Source organism: Artibeus jamaicensis, unplaced genomic scaffold, assembly GCF_021234435.1.
Source record: "Artibeus jamaicensis isolate MK-2021 breed Jamaican fruit bat unplaced genomic scaffold, CSHL_Jam_final scaffold_660, whole genome shotgun sequence".
Taxonomy (NCBI): Eukaryota; Metazoa; Chordata; class Mammalia; order Chiroptera; family Phyllostomidae; genus Artibeus; species Artibeus jamaicensis.
This window is the reverse complement of record NW_026522052.1, coordinates 1,573,987-1,600,044: the sequence shown is the minus strand read 5'-3', so window position 1 is coordinate 1,600,044 and position 26,058 is coordinate 1,573,987. Positions and strand designations below refer to the sequence as shown.

At 41.4% G+C, this 26,058-nt stretch overlaps 2 protein-coding genes across 2 annotated transcripts in view; both read right to left on the bottom strand.

The window, feature by feature from the left end:
• Positions 1–5,348: 5,348 nt before the first annotated feature.
• On the bottom strand, positions 5,349–6,317 carry LOC119044047 (olfactory receptor 10G6). The gene has a single exon (XM_037138260.2). The coding sequence runs from the start codon at positions 6,282–6,284 to the stop codon at positions 5,349–5,351; it is 936 nt and encodes a 311-aa protein (XP_036994155.2). The 5' UTR covers positions 6,285–6,317.
• Positions 6,318–9,756: 3,439 nt separating this feature from the next.
• Positions 9,757–26,058, bottom strand: part of TMEM225 (transmembrane protein 225) — a 30,963-nt gene continuing 14,661 nt past the window's right edge. Inside the window, exon 6 of the mRNA XM_053659431.1 lies at positions 9,757–10,101. Within this exon, the coding sequence (XP_053515406.1) occupies positions 9,757–10,101 (345 nt within the window). The remainder of the gene's footprint in view (positions 10,102–26,058) is intronic.

The following is a 26,058-nucleotide window of genomic DNA, read 5'->3' as shown; positions in this document are numbered from 1 at the left end:
AAGTTCTTTGCAGCATTATTTACAGTTGCCAAGATGTGGAAGCAGCCCAAGTGCCCATCCATGGATGAATGGATAAAACAACTATGGGACTTGTACACAATGGAATGCTGCTCAGTTGTAAAAAGAAGAAACCTTTACCCTCTGCAACAGTATGGATGGACCTGGAGAACATTATGATAAGTGAAATAGGACAGTCGGAGAAAGACATCATGTGATTTCACTCATGTGGGATCTAATGAACAAACTGAACTAACAAGCAAAACAGAGACAGACTCATAGATGGAGAGAAGATGACAGCTAGTTGGGGTTGGGGGAAGTTAGGGGTGGAGGGATTGAGTAAAAACAAAAGAGGACTCATGGACATGGACAACAAAGTGGTGATTGCTGGGAGGAGGGGGTTGTAAGGGTACTAAATGGTAATGCAAAAAAAAATACCAATGAAAGATTAAATTAAAAAGTAATTTACTGAAGTCAAATACAGCCTCTCACAACAATACCCATTGGTACATGGATACAGATGGGTTCCTAGAACACTCCCCTAGCAGGGGAAGCTTGTATGTACTACAAGGGGCCTGTCCTCCAGAAGATAATTCATTTTTTGTATCCCCTCTTGTATATATGTGTACATGTACATATGCATATAAAAGAATAATCTGAAATAAGGTTAAGTACATATAAAATTTAGTGTATTTAAAAGGTAGTATATTAAGCATGTATGTGTGTGTGACAGTTATTAATAAGTGTAATATGCCAATTAGCTGTCCATATGGCAAATAAAAATTATTATAATTTTCCAATTTGCTTCCTTTTTAATAGAAAATTCTAGTTGGATAAATTATCTGTTTTGAAATATGAAGCCAGGAAGCTACTTGAATTTAAAAGTATGAAGCCAAAGCATAGAAGTAAACCAAAGAACATTTTATATTCAGTAAGTAGTATGTTCTTAGTTACTGTTTTTGAAACTGGAGAAATATTCAGACTAACTACTTTTTCTGTTCTGTTTTATTTTTTCTCTTTCTCAGGGTTAGATAACCTCAAAATGAGCTTGAAAATGAAATACCAAGTTAAGAGGTGAAATTGCATAAAAATGTTGCTACTTTTATATGGTTCTTTTTAATGGAGAGTTCAAATTCTGGGCTCAGACATAGGTTTACATAGCAGCTCTACTGCTGTTTTATCTGTGGATAACAAATAAAGTGATAGACATTTCTTGTTTTTATGGGGTAAGTTTCTTAATTTAAAATGATGTGATATTTTATATTTCTCTTTTAGAAGCTAAACAAAACACACAATACGGTGAACAGATGATGTATTGTAGAATTGTATACCTGATACCTGCAGAATTTCATTAACCAGTGTAACCCCAATAAACTCAATAAAAAGGAAAAAAGTTAAACAACAAATTAAGAATATTTTTCTATTTATTTTTTTACTTTAAAAATATATTTTAAAAGTATTGATTATGCTATCACACTTGTCCCATTTTACCCCCTTTATTCCCCTCTGCCCTGCACACTCCCTGTCACCTGCATTCCCTCCCTTTAGTTCATGTCCATGGGAGGTACAAATAAGTTCTTTGGCTTTCACATTTTCTATACTACTCTTAACCTCCCCCTGTCTATTTTCTACCTACCATTTATGCTACTTATTTTCTGTACCTTTCCCTTTCCCTCCTCCTACTGCCCCATTGAGAACACTCCATGTGATCTCCATTTCTGTGATTCTGTTCCTGTTCTAGTTGTTTGCTTAGTTTATTTTTGGTTTTTGTTTATTTTTTTTAGGTTTGGTTGTTAATAGCTGTGAGTATGTTGTCATTTTACTGTTCATATATTTTTAAAATTTTATTTATTTATCTTTAGAGGGGAAGGGGAGAGTGGGAGAGAAATATCAATGTATGGTTGCCTCTTGTGCATCCCCTGCTGGGAACTGGCCTGCAACCCAGGCAGTTGTCCTGACTGAGAATCGAACTGCAATCCTTTGGTTTTCAGGCTTGCGCTCAATCCACTGAGCTACACCAGCCAGGGCCTGTTCATATTTTTCATCTTCTTTTTCTTAGATAAGTTCCTTTAACATTTCATGTAATAAAAGCTTTATGATGATGAACTCCTTTAACTTGACCCTATCTGGGAAGCACTTTGTCTGCCCACCCATTCTAAATGATAGCTTTGATGGATAGAGAAATCTTGGATGTAGGTCCTTGCCTTTCATAACTTCGAATACTTCTTTCCATCCCCTTCTTGCCTGTGAGGTTTCCTTTGAGAAATCAGCTGATAGTCTTTTGGGAACTCCTTTGCAGGTAAACTGTCTTCTTTTCTCTTGCTGTTTCTAAGATTCTCTCCTTATTTTTAATCTTGGCTAATATAATTATGATGTGCCTTGGTGTATTCCTCCTTGGGTCCACCTTCTTTGGGACTCTCTGAGCTTCCTGGATTTCCTGGAAGTCTATTTCCTTTGCCAGAATGGGGAAGTTCTCCATTATGTTCTCAAATAAGCTTTCAATTTCTTGCTCTTCCTCTTCTTCTGGCACCCCTATGCTTCAGATGTTGGAATGTTTACAGTTGTCCTGGAGGTTCCTAGGCCTCTCCTTGTTTTTTTGAATTCTTATTTCTTCATTCTGTTCTGGTTGAATGTTTCTTCCTTCCTTCTGCTCCGAAATGTTGATTTGAGTCCCACTTTCCTTCCCATCACTGTTGGTTCCCTGTATATTTTTCTTTATTTAACTATTCATAGTCTTCATTTCCCCCTGTAATTTGCAACCATATTCAACCAATTCTGTGAGCATCCTGATTACCAGTGTTTTGAACTGTGCATCTGAGAGGTTGGCTATCCCTTTGTCACTTAGGTATATTTTTCTGTAGCTTTGATCTGTTCTTTCATTTGGGCAATTTTTTGGTCTTGGTGCAGCTGTTATATAGTCAGGGGCAGAGCTTTGGGTGTTCACCAGGGTGGGACAACTCCCATTGCTGTGTTGTGGTGTTGTATGTGGGGGAGGAGTCTGAGAGGGAACAGTGTTGCTTGCTCTGCTCTCTGCTGGTTTCTAGTCATTTCCCCTGCTACCCACAATCAAATTGGGCTCTTCTGGTGCTGCTTCCCTGGGTAGTTGGGTATGTGTACATTCTAGGTCCCTGTGGCTTTCTCCACTGAACTCTCCTGTGAGCTGGGAGTTTCTCTTGCTGCTGCCCCAACCCCCACAAGTGTTTTCAGTCAGAGGTTTTGAGGCTTTATTTCCCTATACTGGAACCCTGGGTTACGAGGTCTGCCTCACTCCCCAGTTGTTCCTCCCAGTTTATCTTCATACAAGTATGGGACCACCCTGTTTATCAGCTGCTGCCTTGCTCACCCTGGTTCTCCAGCCACTGCCTTGCCACACGAGTCCTCTCCTCCTTGGCTGCCTGTCTCCGTCCCTCCTACCAGTCTGGATGCATGTTTCTTCTTTAACTCCTTGGTGGTTGGACTTCCATACAGTTCAATTTTCTGTTAGTTCTGGTTGTTTTTGTTTTTAAAAATTTCTTATCCTTCTTTTGGTTGTGTGAGGAGGCACAGTGTGTCTACCTAGGCCTCCATCTTGGCTAGAAGTCCAACTTAATTTTTTATGTGACCCTTTATTTTTGTGTGTCATTGGCTATGATGAAAAAAAGGTACTCATGTTTGCTTTAATCCTACTTCCAGGTGGTCTCTGCTCTGGCCCAAAAGGCGTATCAAGTAAGTTTTGTGTCTCTTTGTGCCATGGAATGTTTAGATGTTCATGGTGCCACAATTTTGTATGTTTGTCAGATAGAATTTGTAGTTGCCTTGTGCCAGCCCCAGGGCTTTTCCTCCTAAGGTAATTAGATTTCTCCAGAGCATTATCCTAGAATTATTTTAATGGCTTCTATTGCTCCTATCACATAAAAATTCAATCTACTCCTTTTCTCTGACTGACTAAATTTAAAATACCTTCTAACTATAGATTACCCTCCCTTTTCAGAATGCCAGCTTTACAAATTCTGAGCCTAATGATTTCTTTTTTTTTCTTTCCCTGAATTATTACAATACTTACTATACACTGAGTTATACCAAGTGTTTCTTATTCATTTACTAGTTATATATCTCTATGCCTTTTCTAATGCATTTTCTACTCATAAAATTATAAACTCATTTAGAATATATAACAATGTCATCATTTTGGAGTTATAATAAATACATTTTTTGTTGCATTGAAATGCATATTTTTACAAGTAAGACTTTCACAAGAAAGACCACTTAGAACAGGTTTCAGGTCATCTGCTTGCAACCATCCCATCCTGCTCCACATTTCATACTCAACAGTTGTGGAAAAATATAAGAATGGGATAGTATATATATTCTTCTACCATCTCATGTTATCTATTTCATTAATATCCATGGAAACATCATGGGCACTTAATCTATGCTTGTGGAGCAAGGAAGCTTATCCTTGACAGACCTGTATCAACTTTTTGGAAGTGGCATCTCATGCAAGCTGAGAAGCTAGAACTACTCAGGTCATATATAATGCAGGGCACATGTAATGGCTCCCTCATATTGTGGTAAAATTGCCCCCTCAAGTTCATGTTCCTCCACCAGTTTTTTAAAAGATTTTATTTATTTATTCTTAAAAGAAGGGGAAGGGAGGGAGAAAGAGAGGGAGAGAAACATGGATGTGAGAGAGAAACATCAATTAGTTGTCTCTGGCACAGGTCCCGACCAGAGACCAAACCCACAACCCAGGCATGTGCCCTGAGAATCAAATTGGTGACCTTTAGCTTTGTGGGATGATGCCCAACAACTGAGCTGCACAGGTTAGGGCTTCTCTACCATTTTTGTTTTTTTGGTCAAATTAAATGGCAGAGAGTAGAGAGTTTGGAAAAGGCACCTATTTTCTGAACTTTAGTTTCTCCATAGTTACCTGGGAGGAATAATACCTACCTCACATAATTATTATCCAAGTCAAGTCAGTTGGTTTGCATAAAGTTTACCTGTGACCTGTGAAAAATTATATGGGTATCAGTACAGGGATCAGGAGCAGTAATATACATGTAGGTCGATGTCACAGAGAAATAGAGCTTTGATGTGAGTATTTTGCTTATCTTGGATATTTCCTGCAAGGTTCCATCCTTGCTGAGGTGCTTTGCTTGATTTTCGTTGGTCTAGAAGAAAGAAATACAAAGAATCGTTTTTGAAAGCAGGTCCAGTGTGGAACTTACAAGTGTTCTCACTTCTGTACCTAGAAGTCCTGTACTCTCTCCATGAATCCTTCCCTCTCTTTCTGTCTAAAATATTCCCAATTATTGGGTGTCCCATCTGTGCTTTAAATTTTGGTATCTGCTGTATGTCTGGGATGTCTGTAGTCAATGAGGCTGCAAATCCTTTCCCCCTCCCAGCCTCCATATTGCTGCCTTCATTTCTTTGTTGCGCAGTGTATAGATTATGGGGTTAAGCAAGGGAGTGACGACAGTGTAGAAGACAGCTACCACCGCATCCAGGGGCTCCTGTGAGCCGGGACGAAGGTAAATGAAGGTGCAAGGCACATAGTAAACAATGACAACAGTGAGGTGGGCAGCACAGGTGGAGAAAGCATTGCGGCGTCCATCGACAGACCGGATTTGCAGGATGGTAGCCACTATGCAGCCATAGGATGTGAGGATAAGCACAAAGCAGGTGAGGGCCAGAAAACCAATGTCCACAAAGGTGACCAGTTCATTGATGGTGGTGTCAGCACAAGCTAGACGTAGTACGGCAGGAATGTCACAGAAGAAATAGTCTACCCGGTTTGGACCACAGAAGGGCAGGCGGAATATGAAGCTTGTCTGGAAAAGTGAGTGGAGTGTGCCTCCTAGCCAGGTACCTAGAGCCAGGTAGTTACAGATGCTATGAGTCATGATGGTGGCATAATGTAAAGGCTTACAAATGGCCAGGAAACGATCATAAGCCATGAGTGTGTAAAGGAAGCATTCAGTGCAGCCCAGGAAATGGAAAGAAAAAAGTTGAATTACACAGCCCCAAAAGGAGATAACTCTGCTCTCCAAGAGAAAGCCAGCTAACATCTTGGGGACAATGGCAGAGGAAATGGTCATGTCCAAGAAGGAGAGGTGGCATAGGAACCAGTACATGGGTCGGTGGAGCTGGGTGTCCACCAAGACTGTGAGAATAATGAGCCCATTGCCACAGACAGTGAGGGCATAAATAACAAAGAAAGCTAGGAAGAGTGGTACCCCCAGTGGTGGTGGATGGTGCAGGCCCACCAAAATAAAGTGAGACACGGAAGTGTGGTTTCCACTTTGCATTTCCTTGCTGTTTACATCTGCAAAAAGAAGGAGGAGAAGAGAAGTCTCAAATGGTCTTCAAATACTCTGGGTATAACATATTTTTTTTCTGTGTCCTTCCCAAATATGAACAGAAAGGATCCAAGAAAGTGATCTCAAAAAGAGAGATCTCACTCTGGTTCTAGCTGTTGTTCTTAGTCATTTTTTCTCCTCACGCTCCCCACAAGTCCTTATTCTGAGTTCATCCTGGTTCCAGGGGAAAATTGTTCCCTCCAAGGTTAAAACCTATGTAACAGATTATGTGTATACAACTCAGGAGAGCAAAGGACAGACCATACACAGAGCTTTTTATTTCAGGAAGAAGTATAATCATATAAAACCTAAATAAATCTATAAAGAACTGACTGGTCTATTGTTTTCCTATTGTAGATCTATGATCTACGTACCAGAGAGTTAGGTTACAGCTGACTTTTTTTAAAAATGAGAGTTGGAATTATATTTTCTAGTGTAAGTGTACCCAATAAAAACCTGTGTAGATTTTTAAAAATGTATTATCTGGGTTATACAGTGAATATAAAATATTCAGAACGCTTAGAGTTATGGCTAAAATATCTATTTTAATAAATTCTATTTTAAAAATGCACATGTTCTTTAAAATATTTCAGGATAGTGAACAACACAAAATCTCAGCCCTAGGGCATCTGTTGTCCCTGCTTCTCTCTGCTGCTGGATCAGTGAAGTCCATCTATTTATTCATTGATCCATCTGTCCACTTAGCACAGGAGCATACATTGTATTTTGAGAGCATGGCCTAAAATTTAAGCATCCTAGCTTTTCCACCTGCACTTATTGGTGATCTTGGAAAAGCCATTTCACTTTTCTTTGCCTGTATCTGTAAGTGGAGACAATCACAGTGCCTACTTCCTGGGACTGTTGTAAGGGTTAAATAAATTAATTCAAATATTTCAGAGGAGCATGCAATAAATGTTAGCTATTATTTGCCACCAACCATGTGTTGTGGTCCTGTATTGATAGAAACTCTAGTCATGGTATTTATGCCTCAGGCCTAAAGTGAACCTGTAGCTTTCAGTGAGTTGTCGAAAAGCAGATCTGAGTCCTCAAACTGGAAGCAGTGTTACAGAGCCCTTTTATCCTGGGATTACTGGCACAGGGACAGGAAGAAGTCAGGAAATTGACTAGGGGGGGTGCCACAAGTCTTCCAGACCCTGAGGAATCATGTGAGGTGTACTCTTCCTAGTGACACCTTCTTGCCACAAATCTTTGCTCTAATAGTCTGTTTACCAATGTGGGAAAATATCCAAAGTGGCATGTCATCTTGCTGAGGACATGAGGGTCACTCAGAATCATGCAAAAGGCTTCAGGCGATGCCTTTATTCCTTCAGGAATAAAATTTGGTTTCCAGCTGGACTCCTAATAGGCAAAAGGCCCAAGATTGCAACTACAGTGGCCATCTGACCACTTCCACTATTTCTACACCACGAATCACCGTGTATCCATGTTCTTATCGCTTAGTCTTCGAACCCACAAGAACAGCTCTTGTTAGTGAAAACAAATTTTCTGGAGAGTTAGCTATTTTCTTGTTGAACCTAGCAGAGTCCTGGGCAAATTGAGTCAGGTGATCCCCATAAGTAAGGGTCTAAACCACAGAGGAACTAAATAATCCCTCAACATGTAGCTAGAGAATCTATTCTTTTTTAAAAAGACTTTATTTATTTATCTTTAGAGAGGAAGGGAAGGAGAGAAGGAGAGAAACATCAATGTGTGGTTGCCTCTCATGAGTCCCCTGCTGGGAACTGGCCTGCAACCCAGGCATGTGCCCTGACTGGGAATTGAACCGCGATCGTGTGGTTCGCAGGCCCGCGCTCAATCCACTGAGCTATGCCAGCCAGGGCTTAGAGAATCTATTCTTAAACAATTTCTGAGAAAATTCTTAGAGATTTTCTAGACACTTTCTTGATTATCAACCTTGGTGTTACAGTGCCCATAGGGAAAGTCCAAAATTATTGCCACAACATGTAGGAATAGAGAGCCTCAAATCTGGCATTGACCTACTTCCCTAGCCTTCCCTCTCTCTGCACTTTGTGCCGTAAATTAGTGCTCTAGCCAAACACTCTTTGCTGTTTCTGTATCCAGGGGTGTCCAATCTTTCAGCATCTCTGGGCCACACATTAAATACACAAACAATTATGAAAACTGATGAGTAAAAGAAAGTTTTAAAATAAGTTTATGATTTTGTGTTGGGCCGAATTCATAGCCATCCCTGGTTGGACAGGTTGCAGGTTGGACACCACTGATGGATGTTTGTCCTTTTAGTCTGGAATGGCGTTGCTCCTCTGACACCTGATCCAAGTTAGCACTTGCATGTGATCTCCGAAGTAAAGCCTTTCCTCCCAGTGGTCACTGGTGTCTCACAGCTTCTGCATTACTTCACTCATGTTCCTACAGGATTTCTAAGCCTGTTGCAGTTCACCCCATATGCCTGATTTCCCCATTACACTGTGAGCTCCTACAGGGTCTTTGTCTCATTTTTCTTTTCATCCCAACTTTGCAGCATAACTTGCACAGAAAGATTCTTAAATCTAACTGAATAAATGCATTCCCCTTTGTATGGATGTCCTTGTTATTTAGACATTGAGTCCAGGCTAATGTCAGTTAGGTCTTATAATCTAGCTCCTGAAATCATAAGAATTTCACTGCTGAGACTGTTACAACTAATTTACTAATTAGCTACATTCTTCTGAACAAATCTCTTTAAAAATTTTAGTCTTATTTTGTCAATTTCTTATTCGTTAAATTAAAAAAAAAAAGGATGGAGGAGGAGTTGGCGTAGATTCCAAAAAAGAAATACCAATTTCTTCTGCTGCCATATCAATTTACATTTTAAATTTTGTTCTTACACACAGAAAATCCATTTCTTCCTTGTCCCAGTACCTTTTTGTACTATATTTTCCCTCTTACCTTCTGCCTGCCTTAACATCTCAATCCTCATTTATTTTTATAATTTATTACTCTTTTTGCATAGAAATAATCGTTTCTTTTTTCTGGGAAGGCAGAAAAATGCCCCTGGTTTTCTCATTAACAACTAAAACTGCTCCAAGTACATGTGTATACAATTTAGTCAATACCACATTTTATTATCAGCATGTCATATATTCATCTGTGGAACAGGAAAAGAAGCAGTTTCTACAAATAGTCCTGGGGGAAGGGCATTAGTTCTACCCATATACTAGCTTTATCTGCCCATTTCACACGCTGTGTGAGCTGAACTGGACTTAAGGTACACTCTGAAACTTATTGGGGGAGCAAACTGAGAGGTAAATCGGCCTTTGTTGGGTAGATTACAACTGTTTTTGTCTCCCCTTTAAACTTATTTATAAAGCATAATGCTATTAAGAGATCTCAGCTGTCTCCTGTGTTTTCAATGTCTGTAACATACTTTTAATAAATATATATTGCAGGAGGATTTCCATCACTACCCCTGTACCTCCCTCCGGAGCCGCTCCTGCTGGTGGCCACCACCTGTGTGCAAATGTGCGGTGAGGCAACGGCCTGCTGCCTGATCCAGTGTCCTGGTGCTCTTGCTGTTTCCTGTGGAGACCCCTCGATCTCCTCCTCTGACGTGCCCCTTCTTGACTTTGTCACTGTGCTCTTCCTGTACCCTTCTCTGGCTCATTCCTCCTCCCTTAGCCTTTTTGAAAGTATTGACAGCAATTTTCCTAGACTTTGGCCTCTGGAGTTTTATATTCTGGCAAGTACCTTCTTCCTCTTTAGAGTCCCCAGGGGGTGGGAGCAGGGGGGCTGACATCACTTCTTCACCCTGTGGGGGCAATTAACTTGTGGGGAAATACACTGCAGCAGGAAATATGCTGTGTGGGCTTTGTTAACAGCAAAACATGAACCACAACTCTCCTAGGAAGTTTACTTAGTTGATTTTGATGATGCTGTAGCATTGGGATCCTGCTAAGAGCATACACTTGATCAGGAAAGAGTCAAGAAGGATCACTCCTTCGATTTCTCTGGGTTTTGGTTTTCTTGTCTATTAAGTGGAGATGATATTGCCTTATCTACTTAGGCCATAAAGGTATAAGGATGGAATTTGAAAGAACTTCGAAGCTAAAAATTCTACATGGATACCATATGGTCATTACTTTGGAGTGGGGGCTGGGTGGAAGTGGGCAAAGGGGGGGATGGGGACATCTGTAATAGGGTCAATGATAAAAATAAAGTTAAAATGTGCTTTTTAAATTTAAGTCATATTTGATATAATCACCCCAACATTCATAGCAGCACAATTTACAATAGCCAAGTGTTAGAAGCATCCTAAGTGCCCATCAGTAGATGAGTGGATCAAAAAACTGTAGTAAATTTATACATGCTCTGGCTGGTGTAGCCCAGTGGATTGAGCATGGGCCTGCAAACCAAGGGATTGCTGTTTGATTCCCAGTCAGGGCACATGCCTGGGTTGCAGGATAGTTCCCAGCAGGGAATGCATGAGAGGCAACCATACATTGGTGTTTCTCTCCTTTTCTCCTTTCCTTCCTTCTCCCCTCTAAAGATGAATAAATAAAATCTTTTAAAAAGTTATTAAAAAATAAAATAATCCTATGGGGGGGAAACAACTATAGCACATTTATACAATTGAATACTACACAACAGAAAGAAAGAAGGAGCTCCTACCCTTTGCAACAGCATGGATGGAAGTGGGGAACATTATACCAAGTGGAATAAGCCAGGTGGTAAAAGACAAACACCATATGATCTCACCTATAAGTAGAACCTAATTAGCAAAACAAACAAGCAAGCAAAATATAACCATGGACATTGAAATAAAGAACATACTGACGGTAACCTGAGAGTGGGAGGGGGATAACAGGGGAAAGAAGGGAAAAGGTAATCAAGGAACATGTATGAAGGACCCATGGACAAAGGCAAAGTGGGGTAGGATAGAGTGTGGTAGGTGGGGGTGGGCAGGGCGCAGGAAAATGCTGGTGTGAAAATGGAGACAACTGTACTTGAACAACAATAAAAGAGAAAAAATAAAAAATAATTTAAGTCATATTTGAAAAGAAAATTACTAGGACATTGCATCAGAATAGGCACCATTATTTTAAGCAGAACTATTTAGATATACAACTATATAAATAGAAGACTAAGCTAGATGGAGTATAAAAAACTTGTCAATCTTTTAAAAGTCAAACACATTTAAATTAGAGCTTCAAGGTCCTTTAGAAAAATGATCTAGAGGATACCTCCATTTTATAGCTGAAAAAAAAAAACAGTTCCAAAGAGGATAAGGACTTTTCCAAAGGTGAAAATTGAACTTGTGTAGATAAAGTCTCATATAAGTCTATAGATATATAATATGAAACTACCCAGTTATGAGAATAAAGGAAGTTGTAGCTGTAAGACAGTGCTGGGAAAATTACAGATAAATATTTGTTAAAGTAATTCTTGTCTTTTTTAAAAAATTTATTGATTTATCTTTAGAGGGGAAGGGAAGGAGAGAGGGAGAGAAATATCAATGTATGATTGCTTCTGGTGCATCCCCTGCTGGGAACTGGCCTGCAACCCATGAATGTGCCCTGTCTGGGAATTGAACCATGATTGTCTGGTTCACAGGCCCGCACTCAATCCACTGAGCTACACCAGCCAGGGCTAATTCTTGTCTTGTAATGTTTTACTTATTTACTTTGAACCGTTGTTGGTGTGCAATTTTCAGGTAGTATATTGTGAGTCACATTGTTGCACTCAGTCTGTTTTTGAATGTGCCACTTTCCGTGTGAAGAATCATATAAAGTCAGCACAGGGTGTTTCAGTTTGTGGTTATTAGTGCATTTACCTATTACACGGACATGGGTTCCTTGTTTTTAAATACTTCCCATGGTATTCAATGTAAGTCAGGTTGAAGATTCTGGTAAGAGGTAATTCTACACGTAGAAAGAGAAATGGAAGAAACTCAAGACTTTAAACACCTAATCCTCTCCTGTCACAGGAGGCTTTCCAGTTCTGTGACATTCCTGATGAGAATACATGTTTGCACAGAATAATATGAGGCAAAGGAACACCTGGTTACGAACTGAGGCTTTGGTTCCAAATTCCACTGTGGATCCTTGGCTTGGGGAAGTTAGAAAAGACCTTCCATCCATATGAGGGAGGCTAAGTGGCTATCTTTCCACTCTAGACCTCTGACACGGACACCAGCTTGCAGTGCCCATGGCATCATGGCTGAGATACGAGACAAATTCACATGGACTACTGAGTCCTGTGGAGGAAAAGGGATGGCGTGGCTAGTCCCTCAAGGGGGAAGCTCCTCAGAGTGGCCTGGCCACTCTTCTCAAGGGGAGAGTGCACCAACCCTTGCCTATACAGGCCTTTATTGGGTTTCAATTAGCACAGGAATACAGGTAAAGTTTATTAATCATTGTCAGGCAGTAAGGATCAAACAATAGATAGCATACAAAGAACTAGGAGGGCCTATTCTGAGTCAGGGTCTATTAGCTAAAGGACTACAAAACTTTGGGAAACAGACTCATTTGCTGCTCAGACTGATATCATTTAATCAAGAGCATTCAGGTTTGCTAGCAAAGCAGGTTTCACAGGATTTTATGTATTCTTTCTCAGGCCTGATCACCCAGGGAACCCACCCTTTCCAGCACAGGGCTGCATCACCCTCTGTCATTGTTTCAGGCTTAATTCAATCAGGGTAAGGCAGCCAAGAGATTAGGAGACTTCTTGCAGACAGAATCAGGACTCAGGCTATGTCAAAGCCGAGGGGCAAGGGCCCATCGCCCCCTTTCTCCATACCTCCTTGAGTCCTCTGGGACCTCCATGTGATCATGCCTGTCTTAGGTTGTTCCCCCCTTGGGGAATCTTACCCATCACTGGCTAACTGATCAAGCACTGGGGGCCAGTTATGGATGAAGGAGCAGAAGCAGTGTTCCTGCCAGGGAGATAAGCTTTGTCTCCTTAGCAGCTTATTGTCTGAAGGTCGCTCACTCAGCCTTAGCCATGGGGCAGTTACAGCTCCTGAAACCAGACAGGGCAGTTCCCAACAGACCTCCCTGGGCTTTCCATTGGGTTTTCTTTGTGAATGGGGCCATGGAAGGTGTATGGGAGGGGGTGGCAATTTCTAATGCAAGTAAAAACTTACAGGCATGGTCTGGGAATCTGAGAACTGCACATTTTCAAATGAAGACATACTGAAGCCTAGGGACATTCTATAACTATGATAAAATAATGTCTTATTTTGTTGTAGCAACAAGGCTAAAATAGCACAAAGTAAAACACATATTTTGAATGTGGATTATTAAGTTATAGTATCAGATAAACTTCTTTTGCTAGTACTCTCATATAAATTAGAAAATTATTAGAAAAAAAACAGAGCTCTAAGAAATGGAATAGGGATTAGTGGCAAGATGTGGGTGATGTGCCTGCGTCCCCAGCCCCACACCAATCTGTCTGCCCAGGAAACAATGACCCCTCTTGCCCTGTCTGCTGGTCTCAAAGGCTTGGGGATCTAAAAGGCCTCTCCTCAAAGAGAGAGAGTTCTCCTCAGTGATTCCCCTCAAGCCTCCTTCCTTCCTCTTTAGTCCATGACCCACCACCCACCCCACATTAGCTCTAGTCAGACGAAAATGAACTCCAAAAGACTTTAACCAAGGAGAAAAGAATGTAATTAACTATTTGGATAAGTTATCAATGTGCCCTTTTCAGAAGTTCTGCACTCAGTGTGCTAGCTGTTCAGATGATAGTAGCCTCACTCTGCTAACTTACTGATTGGGTGACTGACACTGGGACTCAACAGTGGCTTTTGCTGAACCAAGACATAGGGAAAGGAATGGAATGACTTGAGAAACTAGAAATGTGGAGAGGATTTATCATAAATGTGCAGCCTGACCACTCACGGGCAAACCATGTGCCCTGGGGGAGCCAATTATTACCTTTACTGAGGCTCTAAGAATTGTTGAGAAAGGTCACCATAAAAAGCCAAGAATAGTAGTTGGAACTGATTCCATTGAAATGAGCTTTTAATTTTTACAATGCTTTAAGGATTATGAGTAACAGGTCTTAACTGCAAACAAGAGCTGGGAAAGGTTATCAGAGTGAGTAGCCAGAGCAATGTGTTTGTCTAAAATGGGCCAATTAGCAAATGAATTGTCCAAACCAGAAAGTGCTTCCTTCATGGTTATTGTAACAAAATTCTACCAGGTCTCATAACTAGAGGCCCCAGGTGAGCCACCCTGAGGCCCATTGTACGTCACCAGTTGCTGCTTGAGTCGGTTCAGTGCTTTGGTGCCACTTTAGAGAAGGGAAGGACATGGGTTCACCCTACAGCAACATCAGAAGCATGTCCTGTGCATATTCTTCTGAGTTTTCCCCAATTGGGCCTGTGCTCCTACCACGAAGTACCTAGTCGAGGAAAATATCCAGACCACTTTTAATTTATTAAACCCTGGCTTTGTTAGGTGGTAAATGGGGCTCTGAATCAAGTCCACTTTGGCAGCGTGTCAAGTTACCCTGCAATTATTTCTTGTCATGAGTGTGGAGCTGAAATTGATGTTCTCAGCAACTGGGAATCTCCACACTGTTGTCCTGACCCAGGAGAAAGTGGAGACTGTTTCCATAGAAGAGCCGTGTGGAAACCCTCGGTCTTCCTACTTCCGATAAAAGAGTCTTAAGAACTTCTGTGTCTTCAGGGAGGCTCACAGATATCATACCACTATCAGAGATTTGAAACATTCAGGATGAAAATTTTTTATTACATCCCATTTAACTCTGCATTAGTGTGTACGTGGGGGTGTGGCTCTGCCTGCAGATCTCACCCGCCCCCCCCCACGCTGCCATGGTGAGAATAAGTCTGCCAAAGACAGGATCTTCTTGGGGAGGAAACATGGCCCATCTCTCAAATGAGCCTTTTGTTCAATGGGCTTTTGTTGGGTTCAATTTGCACAGGAATACAGGTAAAGCTCATCGGTCATTGTCAGGCAGTAAGGATCCAACAATAGATAACATTCAAATAACTCTGAGGGCTTATTCTGAGTCCTGGTCAGTTAGCTAAAGTGCCAATAAAACTTTGGGGAAACAAACTCATTCTATGCTTGGACCCTTATCATTTAAATTGGGGTATTCTTAGCAAAGCAGGTTTCACAGGAGTTCATGCATTCTTTCTTAGGCCTGATCACCCAGGGAACCTGCCTTTTCCAGCCCAGGGCTGCACTGCCCTCCGGCGTTGTTTCCGGCTTAAGTCAGGCAGGGGAAGTGAGGCAGCCAAGAGATTAGGAGGCTTTTCACAGACAGAATGACTGAGGCTATGTGAAAGCTGAGGGGCAAGGGTCCAGCAGCCCCTTTTTTTATAGCCCCCAAGTCCCTCCCTGAGGGCCACTTCGAGACCATGTCTGTCTTAGGTCATTCCTTTCTTGAGGAATCTTACCCGTCATTGGCTAACCAGTCATCTGCCCTGGGCCAAGCAGGGTGAAGTAAAGGGAGCAGAGGTGGTGCCCCTACCAGGAAGATCAGCTTTGTCTCCTTAGTGGTTTATGGTCCCAAGGTCTTTTTACTCAGCCTTAGCCATGGGGGATTACAGCTTCTGAAACCAGGCAGGGTGGTTCCCAATACAGTAGGACAGGTGCAAATGACAAGGAACCGTAAGTTTGATGAGGTTGTGACTAATATCCTGATTCAGATGTGTTCTTAATAGAGTATAACTGATAGGAGCCCTGGAACTGAATAATGGGAGCCTTTAACCTCTGTCCCGTAAATAGTCTGCTTCAGTGTCCTTGTGATATAGGAAACTTAGAAAAACCTCTGTTTAACCTTTATTTGCCCAGGCCCCAGGCGCCCTGGGGAGAATGATGGGGCTGTCTAGGATAAGTAAACAACAGTGCATTAGCTAGGACTGAGATTAACACCCCTGCTGTTAAAACTGACCCTCAGGTTTGGCCTTTGTCCTCTGCTTCTACCCCTTAGCTAGAACTAACCTCCGCATTCCGCTTCTGTATCCCGCCTTGCCACGTAGACAGAAGACCCTGTAGACTATAAAAACCCCAAGAATCCTTTGTTCATTGCTCAGAATTTGGAAATGATTCCTCTGAGCCCGTGCACGTTAAACAATAAACCTCGTACTCCAAAATCCCTCGGTGTTTGGTCGCTTCATTTCCCACAACATAACAGTACAACCATTAGTATAGTAATCTCCAACTGATAAGTGATTTCAGTTTGGAAAAGTTGTCAGAGACACTACTAACTACTGTACGTAAAAATTTCCATGTACGAAAGGCATACATACACACACATAAATAATGTCATAAGAAAATATGTGTAACCGAGACCCAGTGGAAGAACAAAATGCTACAAGAACCACTGCCCCATGCTTGCACTTCGCTCCCGAAGCATCCTCTTCTCTCCCTGTGAGAGATGATATCTGTCTTGAAATCTCTGCTAATGCTTCTTTTGACAAGTTTACCAATTATGTGTTTTCCTATCTGAACTTTGTATATGTGGAGTCAGTAGAAGTATTCTTACCTAAAAGTTATGTTTTTGAAACTCACCGATCTTTTTTGTTTGTTTGTTTAATAATAATTACCTGTATTTCTCAGAGATTTTATAAGGATAAAATTAGAAAATAGTATTGATGTTCTAGTACATATAAATGCTAATTATCTCTTAAGATCAATTTGTTATAACTTTTTTTTGTCATTTTCTTTTTTTTCTGGTTCTTTTTTAAAAAAATTTTATTTAGTTATTTTTCAAGTACAGTTTTTTGTCTATTTCTCCCATCCCAGCCCCCCCTGCCCTGTCTCCCCACCTCCCTCCCACTTCCTCCCCCCCAGTCCTCATCCCTGTGTCTTTCACACTTGCTCCTCAAAATCCCTCCTCCTTTTCCCCCTTAAATTCCCTTCCCTCTCCCCTCTGGTCACTGAAACTCACTGATCTTGATGGCTATAGTTTATTGACTTTTTTATCTATGTGATATCTATTTTATGAATAAGACACATTTTTTCTTTTGTTTCTTTCTCTCTTCTTACTTGTTTCTTTCTTCTTCCAGACATTTGTATTTTTAACAGTTTTTGCTGTATGCAAGCAGAGCTGCTATAAATATTTTTCATACATGATAGGAAGTGCGTGTGTACTAAACTTATGTAGATTCCAGGAAAGGGGCTGCTGGACCATAGGGTATCCATGTCTATAATCATAGTGAAGGTCTAGTGTTTGTATCAATTTTCACATTAACTAGGAGTATAAGAGAACTCTTTTGGTTCACAGTCTCGCTAGTACTTGGTATGTTCAGATTTTAAAGTTTTACTTCACTCATATCAAGAGTATGAAATTGTATCTTATTGTAGTTTTAACGTACAGCTCCCTGATTACTCAGGAGGTTGATCGTGCTTTCATTGGTCTTCAGCCTTTTTTGTTTTCCATTCTTTGACAAGTCTGTGACTTTTGCAGAATGACTTTATTTTTTGCATTTTTTATTTTATTTTTTTAAATTTTAGTTATTTTTCAAGTATAGTTTTTTGTCTATTTCTCCCATCCCAGCCCCCCCCATGCTCCCATATTTTATTTTTTTTAAAGATTATATTTATTTATCTTTAGAGGGGAAGGGAAGGAGAGAGGGAGAGAAACATCAATGTGTGGTTGCCTCTCATGTGTCCCCTGCCAGGAACTGGCCTGCAACCCAGGTGTGTGCCCAGACTGGGAATCGAACCGCGATCCTTTGGTTTGCAGGCCTGTGCTCAATCCACTGAGCTACACCAGCTAGGGCCTTTATTTTTTACCTTACTTTTTGATTTAAATATTTTTCTGTATTAAAATATTAATTTTTATTTTCTATTTATGTGGAATAAATATCTTATCTCATGTATAACAATCTTTCCTCTTTATGATACTTTTGATACTTCAAGCATATTAAAATGAAGAGTTTCTATTTGCTTTTTTTTGTCTTTTAAAGAGTAATTTTTCACTACCTCTTGTATTTATTACAGGTGGTATTTTGGACATTGGTTTTTAAGTGACAAGTCAATAGGTAGTTAACTTTTCCACTCATGAACAAAGGGTGATATGTTGGTTGACTGTACTGGTAACACAATGCCACTAGGACTTGATACACAGAAAATTCAGAATATATCAGATGGCTTGCAAATTCATATCTGTATCAAGCTGTGGGAGAAAACCCTATGAAGCAAAGAAACTGTCACCTCGGTGACATTTCTGGTAATCTAATTGCCTTGAGGGGCGTTAGGCTGGTTCCCAAGTCTAGTCCAGTTTTCACAGAGGGCAGCAGCCTGTGAGTTGCTGAAGGGTCTTGCACTCCACGGTGCCCCTGAGCGCCAGGTGCGTGTTCAGGGATCTGTGAGGTGCTGACCTTCCTCCTTTCACACAGAGGGATCACCAAGCTTCCATTTTCTCAGCACACTGCTCAGTGAGAAATATCTGGCCTGTCATGTCAACACAAGATTGTGGAATTATTGGCCTTTATCCCCCTACTGAACAAAATATTTGTTCTGATGCATAAGGCCATAATTTTGCTTATTTGTCCTCTACTCAGACAGTGGATCTAGGTCATTCCATTGCGTGCATGTAACGATGTCCAGAGGTAAAAATTAATAACAAGTGGCTGCAACCTGAATTGGCAAGATTCAAATGTGTCTTTATCTTGCAAAAATAATGGTTTGATTCACCCCATTTGTCAATATTGACATGCTGTGTTTCTTGTTAAGAAAATGTCTTAAAGAAGACAGAAATGAGTGTTAGCTATTACCTCATGGCCACTTGCAAAATAATTATTGTAAGTTTATGTGTATTTTCTGCATTGCTTTGGCATATATATATGTACAGTTTTTAATTTTCTCTCCTTTGTGCATTCCATTATTAGTGTTGCTGAAGGAAATAGGATTCTCCCACAGTCACATAGGAAATGCATTTCAGAGATACACACAGAAGAGAACTTGAGCCATAGTGGCAAGATTTATCGGAGCAAAAACAAAGGAAGGGCTTAGGCTATGGCCCATCAAGGCCAGGGGCTGAGCAGCTCTCCCCGTCGTGGAGGAAGTGCAGCCTCTGGGCCTGCAGGTCTGAGCTTGTCCCCACTGAGCCCAGGAGGAGGGCCATCACCCGAACCTGAGGCCCTGGGAATCCAGTACATTCTCTGTTCCCTTCTACTCCCCACGAGCCATCTTGTCTCCCCAGGCCATCCTGGTGCCACCCTGAGTCCCTTTTCCCAGGACTGCCTCCCTCCTTTATGGGGGCCATTTCTGGCTCCTAGTGCACATGCCTCAGGGAAGGATGTTCCCCTCGCTATTTCTCCCCAACCCGCCCTTAACGGGGGGAACGTGCCAGTTGTTCCCCAGGGAGATTGGAAAGCGGGCCTTTCCTGCCCACTGGGAGATTAGCGTCAGTGTAGTGGGGGATGTGGAGGTCCTGCGAAGCTGCCCCTTCCTAGTCAAATCTGAAACTGGAAAAGACATCAGGTTCCAGCTGCCTGTCACTACCAAACCCAATAAGCAATGATAGCAATTGAATCTTTATGGGTGCTTTATTCAGATGGCTGGGGATCTGAGAAGATGGCAGATTCATACCCTAACAGACCATCTTCTCTTCTCTTTCCAGGCCAGACTTTTTATACCAGGGTTTAATAAACAAGGTGCAGTGAGGGCTCTGAAATTCCGGAAGAAGTAGGTGATAGAAGCAGCAGCATTCTTGTCCTGGGCAGTGAGCCGTTCCCAGGATCAGTGGTCATCTGTCTCTCCCCGGAGCACGAAGGTCGAGATGCCTCCAGTTGTCCCCAGGCGGTCATCTGTAGCAGTGCCCCAAGAGGCCGGCTGTTTTCCTAGGAGCTAGGATGGGCCTTATCTGTAGTTTCTGAAAGAAAAGCTTTAACATCCACATGACTTGATAGATTTAAAACTTTTTTACCTTAAGCTAAATTCCAAGTCTTGAGTCTGTTATCAACTCTGCTTACTGAGATGCCTGGCTCCCTTCTTTTTTGTGAATATCTTACCAGCTGCTTACAGTAACATTAGTGGTACCTTTATTATTTTGCCATGGGTAACATGACGCTTAGAACTATCTCAGAACCAGAGGTGTAACTGAAATCACTCAGGTCTGGATATTGGTGAAATAAATGGCGATGTCAATGTATTGGAGTGGCTGTCTCTTGAACAGAGAGAGGAATAACATTGCACTGCATTAGGCACTGACGTGTGTGTACATAAGGGGGAAAGATGTATGTATGCAAATAATGTGTGGTTGGTGTGGTGCACTGTCATGGGTCTTTACTGGTATATTTACTTAAGAATGTATTTTGGCTGTGCATCTTTCAAACTCCCCTTTGTAAGGGGGGCTGACTTCTGCTGTAGAGGCTGAAACTCACTCTGGCAAATGTGGAACAGGAACACGGGATCCAGGCTTGACCATTACAATATGAGTATATCATCAACTTAGCCTTTACATTAGATGCAAGCAGCAGCAAAAGGCACATACAGGGGAGGACAGAGTTGCCTGTGCGCTGCAGTGGCTGTGCCAGCAGCGGTGTTGAAGTGCAAGGCCACCAACGCGCCAGTGTCATGTTAAGCGGCTCCTGTTTGTAGTCCTGGCGGGCCCTCCGTGGATTCCATGGAAATAGTGGCAGACGCGTGCCAGATACTAATTATGCTTAGTTTTTCAGTCCTTCTGCCTGGCCTCAGGTTTCCTGTGCTTTTTACAAGTTTGATTATTTGGCTCTTGTGGGTCGTTTGAGTGTGTCGGGGGTGTATGTTTTAATTAAAATATACACTTTTGTTTAACTTGCTTTTCCACTGAAAATGTTATTATGGACATCCCTATAGGTCAGTTCTTTTTTTTTCTGGTTTCTTTTTTTATTTATTTATCTTTAGAAGGGAAAGGAAGGAGAGAAGGAGAGAAATTTCAATGTATGGTTGCTTCTGGTGCATCCCCAGCTGGGAACTGGCCTTTGCTGGGAATTGGCCTGCAACTTTTTTCTGGTTTCTTTATGCATACAATACTGTGTGTATATTTTAAAAGTAATTAGATTATATCATGCACGCTATTTTATTTTCACCTTTTAAAATTTTTTTTAGTTTTTTTATCACCACCACCCCTCAACCCAAAGTAACCTCATTTATGTTCTGCTTGCTTCCCTATTTTTCTGTGCTATACAGTTGCCATTGTTTGTTTTACAAAAAGTGTCTCGATGCCAACCACACTTCCGTGCATCGTGTTTCTGCCCATGAAGGTATCTCATGAAATTACTCTAAGTAAATTAGTGTAGTTATAACTCAACTTTTTAAAACTAGTTCCTTAATATTTCATGATGTTGGAGTACCATGATTAACTGAACATTTCCTTTTTAGAAATATTCACTTGGTTTTCAGTTGTCACTATAAACCATGTATCAACACACATTTGAATAAATATACTTATATATTGGTGCTTTTATTATCATGAGATAGACTCCTAGAGTGAAGTCACTGGATTTAAAAATATACACACACATATGTATGAGGGGGGACCACACCCTCCCCCCAGAATTTATTTTTTTAAATGTTGTAATTATTCTTACATGGTATATTTATTCTTACATGTTTAAACTTCGGTCACCTTCAAAGTACTCACAATTTGATACAATACACCTATCAAGATGTTTTTTCCACTGCTCAAAACAGTTTTGAATTAATCAGTTTTGATGCTTTTTAGTACTTCTGCTGTTATTTGTTTCACCTCTTCCACATAGACAAAAAATTTCCCCTTGAGGTCTGTTTTTATCTTGGGAAACAAAAAAAAACCTTGCCACAGAAGAGATCAGGTAAACAGGAAGTGTGGGATCATGTTGTTTTTGGTCAAAACTGCTGAACACTCAGTGAGGTGTGGGCAGGTGTACTCATAAATTACCCATCATGAGATGGGCAAATGCGTTGAAAGAGTCTTCAAAAAAATTTAGCACTACCTCTCACAACAACACCAGCTGGTGCACTGATGCAGATGGGTTCCTAGAACGCTCACCTAGTGGGGAAGCCTGTGCGACAAGGGGCCCGTTTTCTAGAAGATAATTCCTTTTTTTGGTCTCTTCATATATATATGTGTGTGTGTGTGTATAATTTAATAACTAGTGTTGTATTGCTTTCCCCCAAAGAGAACTATACACACTCACTCCAATATGGGAGATAAAGCCCATGAGAGATTCTGATATTAGCAACTTGAATTAGTATTTTCAATTTTTAAAAGTTCAGACATATCAATAAGAAATGACTGTTACATTGAAAGAAATAATAAAGTTTATGAAAAGCTAATTTATAAAATAAGACACATTATAAAATATGTTACTGTAGTATCAATAAAAGTTGTAATAGCAATGGAATCTAATGACTACTTACATAAGTGGGAAATAATTGTGTATCCTTAGGTATTTCTTTAGGAAAAGACACTCTAAACCTTTAAAAAGCAAAAAAACAGTTGGGCAATATGAATGTTTTAAACCGCCTTAAACATGTGAAAGAGTGATGCCGAGCTGGAGAGCACAAGCAGGTGACGGTCGTTTACAGATTCCGGACACCTTTAAGTGAGTCGTGAGTTCACCCGCATCAGTGGTGGGGGACCAATGGACTGAGTCCTCCTTCTCTCTGAGGTGTAATTACTCATTCCAGAAAGACACAAAATATTCAGGAGAGTTCAAATACCAAACACATAGAAGAATATATGCATGATTATTGAAGACTTTTAATTAGTCTCTCCCTGTTATCTTTCTATCAAGGGAACCTGAAGACCCAAGAATAACCCCAGCCTCTGAGATACTAACTCAAGTGAAGTGCTTATATACTTGGCTGTTAGTCTCCACCTCCTGCACTTAAAGTACCTGGGTCCTTGAATAGAAATGAACCACTCTTGCTCACAAAAAAATCACAGGTGTAGCTATGTTTTTGAGTAATTGCAAACTAGTGCCTCATCATAACACATAGAAAGCAAAAGATTCAGGAAACAAAACACAGATGGGTTGTATTACTGAAATTATTCACATAATGTAAGGTCAGTTCTTAGAAAGCTAGAATTCTATTTATTCCACCTGCTTTCCTCTTAAATTTCCATTCAGAGATAAGGCAATTGGGTTTGTTACACTTCCTTCCACATTTGGTTCTCTATTTCCTACCCCCAAAAATATATTAGGCCTTGGATGTGTAGGGCCACATATTACTCCTGCATTTGGGTGTGGCTGGTATAAATAAATCCACACATTGCCATTCATATGAAGAGTACAGTGCATGCAGTTGTGTACATGATAATTGGTGATGATAATGTGTATTTTATGTATTTACTATACTAGGTATTTACTACATACATTTTTTTTGAGTGCACCCTTTCTACTTAGACAGAAGTTTGCTATTAAACAATAAGCCATCTTGTGCTGGCATATTCATAGATTTTGTGTTTACTATGACTGCATCATTTTCTCTTGTGCTTGATTTAATCTGGTGTTGTTTTATAAACTTAGTGTAGCCTAAGTTTGCAGCATGTATGAAGGCTGCAGTGTTATAATGTCCTAGGCCTTCACATTCACCCTCCACTCACTCAGTGACTCCCCCAGAGCAACTTCTAGTCCTGTCATCTCCATTCACGGTAAGTGCCCTCTATGGGTGCACCAGTTTTTATCTTTCATTTTTACTGCACCATACTTTTACTGGACATTTTTGATGTTGAGACATGTTTAGATGCACACACACTTACCTTTACAGTATTTAGTACAGTGGCATGCTGTACAGGCTGGTAGCCTTAGAACAACAGGCTCTAGCACACAGCATAGGTGTGTAGTAGGCTAGACCATCTGGGTTTGTATGAGTGCAGGCTAGGGTGTTCGCACAATGACAGAATTGCCTACGGGTGGATCTGTCAGTGTGTCTCATCATCGAGTGGCGTATGACCACACATGCGCACACTCGGTAAACGCGGTTACCCACGCTGAGGCTAAGTCACCGAAGCACAGGCAGAGAACTTGGGTGTAGACTAGAACTCCTACCTTAAGTCTCAGGCTGTCTTGCGATTCAAGTGATGAAATTTTCATATTTTATTTAATTTGAATATGATATTATACAGATGATGGGATTCTGCTGATGCAGTAAAAATTCCAGAGTTATATGTGTTCCATTTTTGAGTTCTGATATTCATGCAGGTAATTAGGGTAATTCTGTCTCTGCTATTTATTCTCATATTTGAAAAATATAACTTTAATATAGCTCAAGCCACACTGCCTGGAGATAGGATACATTATGTCTGAGCTCAGAGCAGAGATCCTTTATCTCTCACATAACAAATGATTAAATTCTTGCTTCTTTAACTTCCCTGTGAACTCTGGGGAGAAAAAAGAATTCCAAGTAGCCCCTAAGGTCCCTACTCCCTGGTATATACCCCCTGTGAAATTGCTCCCCTTGAATGTGGGTGGAACCTGTGAATATAATGGGATGTCACTCTCTTGATTACATTCTATTACATAACACATTGTCACAGCAGGCTGGAGAGAGATTTTCATGATGGCTTTGGAGACGCGAGCTGTCGTGTTACCAGATGACCAGGTGGCTAGGACTTGAAGGTGGTCTCTGGAAGCATGAAGTGATGCTCCCTGCCAGCAGCCAGCAAACAAAATGAAACAAAACTAAACTAAACAACCAAGGGCCTTAATCTTAAAACTGCAAGGACCTGAACTCTGCCACCAAACTCAGTAACCTTGGCAGAGGATCCCAAGTTTTGGATGAGATCATAGACCCAGCTGACAAGTTGGTTTCCACTTGGTGAAACCTTGAGCAGAGGACCCAACTCATTGACTCAAAAACCTCAAAACAGTACATTCGAATTGCTTTAGGCTGCTAGATTTGTGGTAATTTATGATGCACCAGTATAAACAAATGTAAAGGATTTCTTCTACTTCCTGTTGGATATATTGGTGTGCGCCTCTTTTGGGTATGTTGTGTGTGTGAGAAGAGAATGACGATGATAAAGTCACTCCATCAACTTTTCTAAAGATGGTTTGTAATAAGCAAAGTCAGGAATAAGTCTAGAATTATCTACCATGGATGGTGCAGTTGCCACATGGAGAGGGTTCTTCATATTCTCACAGGGAGAGGGATCAAAGCTCTGGGGAAAAGACGAACCTCCCCCATGCATCGGCACTGGACACGCCCTTCTCTTTGGAATCTTCTTGATTTATGTCCTCATGGCATTGGGGACCCTCCTCACCCACCTTCATACTCCCATGTCCTACCTCCCGACCATCCTGTCCTTCTTTGACATGGGGCTCTTCTGGGTCACTGACCCCAGAACGCTGATGACCTTGGCCTCCACAGGGAGGCAGAGCTAGCTCCTTTCACAGCTGTGTGGCCCGGCTCTACTTCCTCCACTTCCTGAGAAGCACCAAGTCGAGTCCTAGGCCCACCGCCTGGCCATGGTTTCCCCATGCAGGTATACCAGCCTGACTCGGGGAGGATCTGCGCCCTCCTGGCCACAAGCACGTGGCTCGGGGGGGTCTCCGCAGTCTGCTGTCCAGAGCTGTCCAGATCAACCAATGTCCTGTTTGTCCTGCTGTGGATGCAGCTGGATTGAGCATCACTCATCCTCAAACTGGCCTGTGCGGACACCTCTGTCCACTGGTGGAGGCCTTCCTCAGCATCCCGGAAGTGCCCTCCGGCTGCTCAGCATCCCTCCGGCTGCTTCCTCGCACTACTTGTCCCACGTGTCCACGTCTGCGCCATCCCCAACACCTGCTCCTCAGAGGGCAGATGCAGAGCCTCTCCGACCC

What these genes read in the sequence shown, in the direction of transcription:
- LOC119044047 (XM_037138260.2), bottom strand. Translation starts at nt 6,284, where the DNA reads ATGCAAAGTGGAAACCACACTTCCGTGTCTCACTTTATTTTGGTGGGC.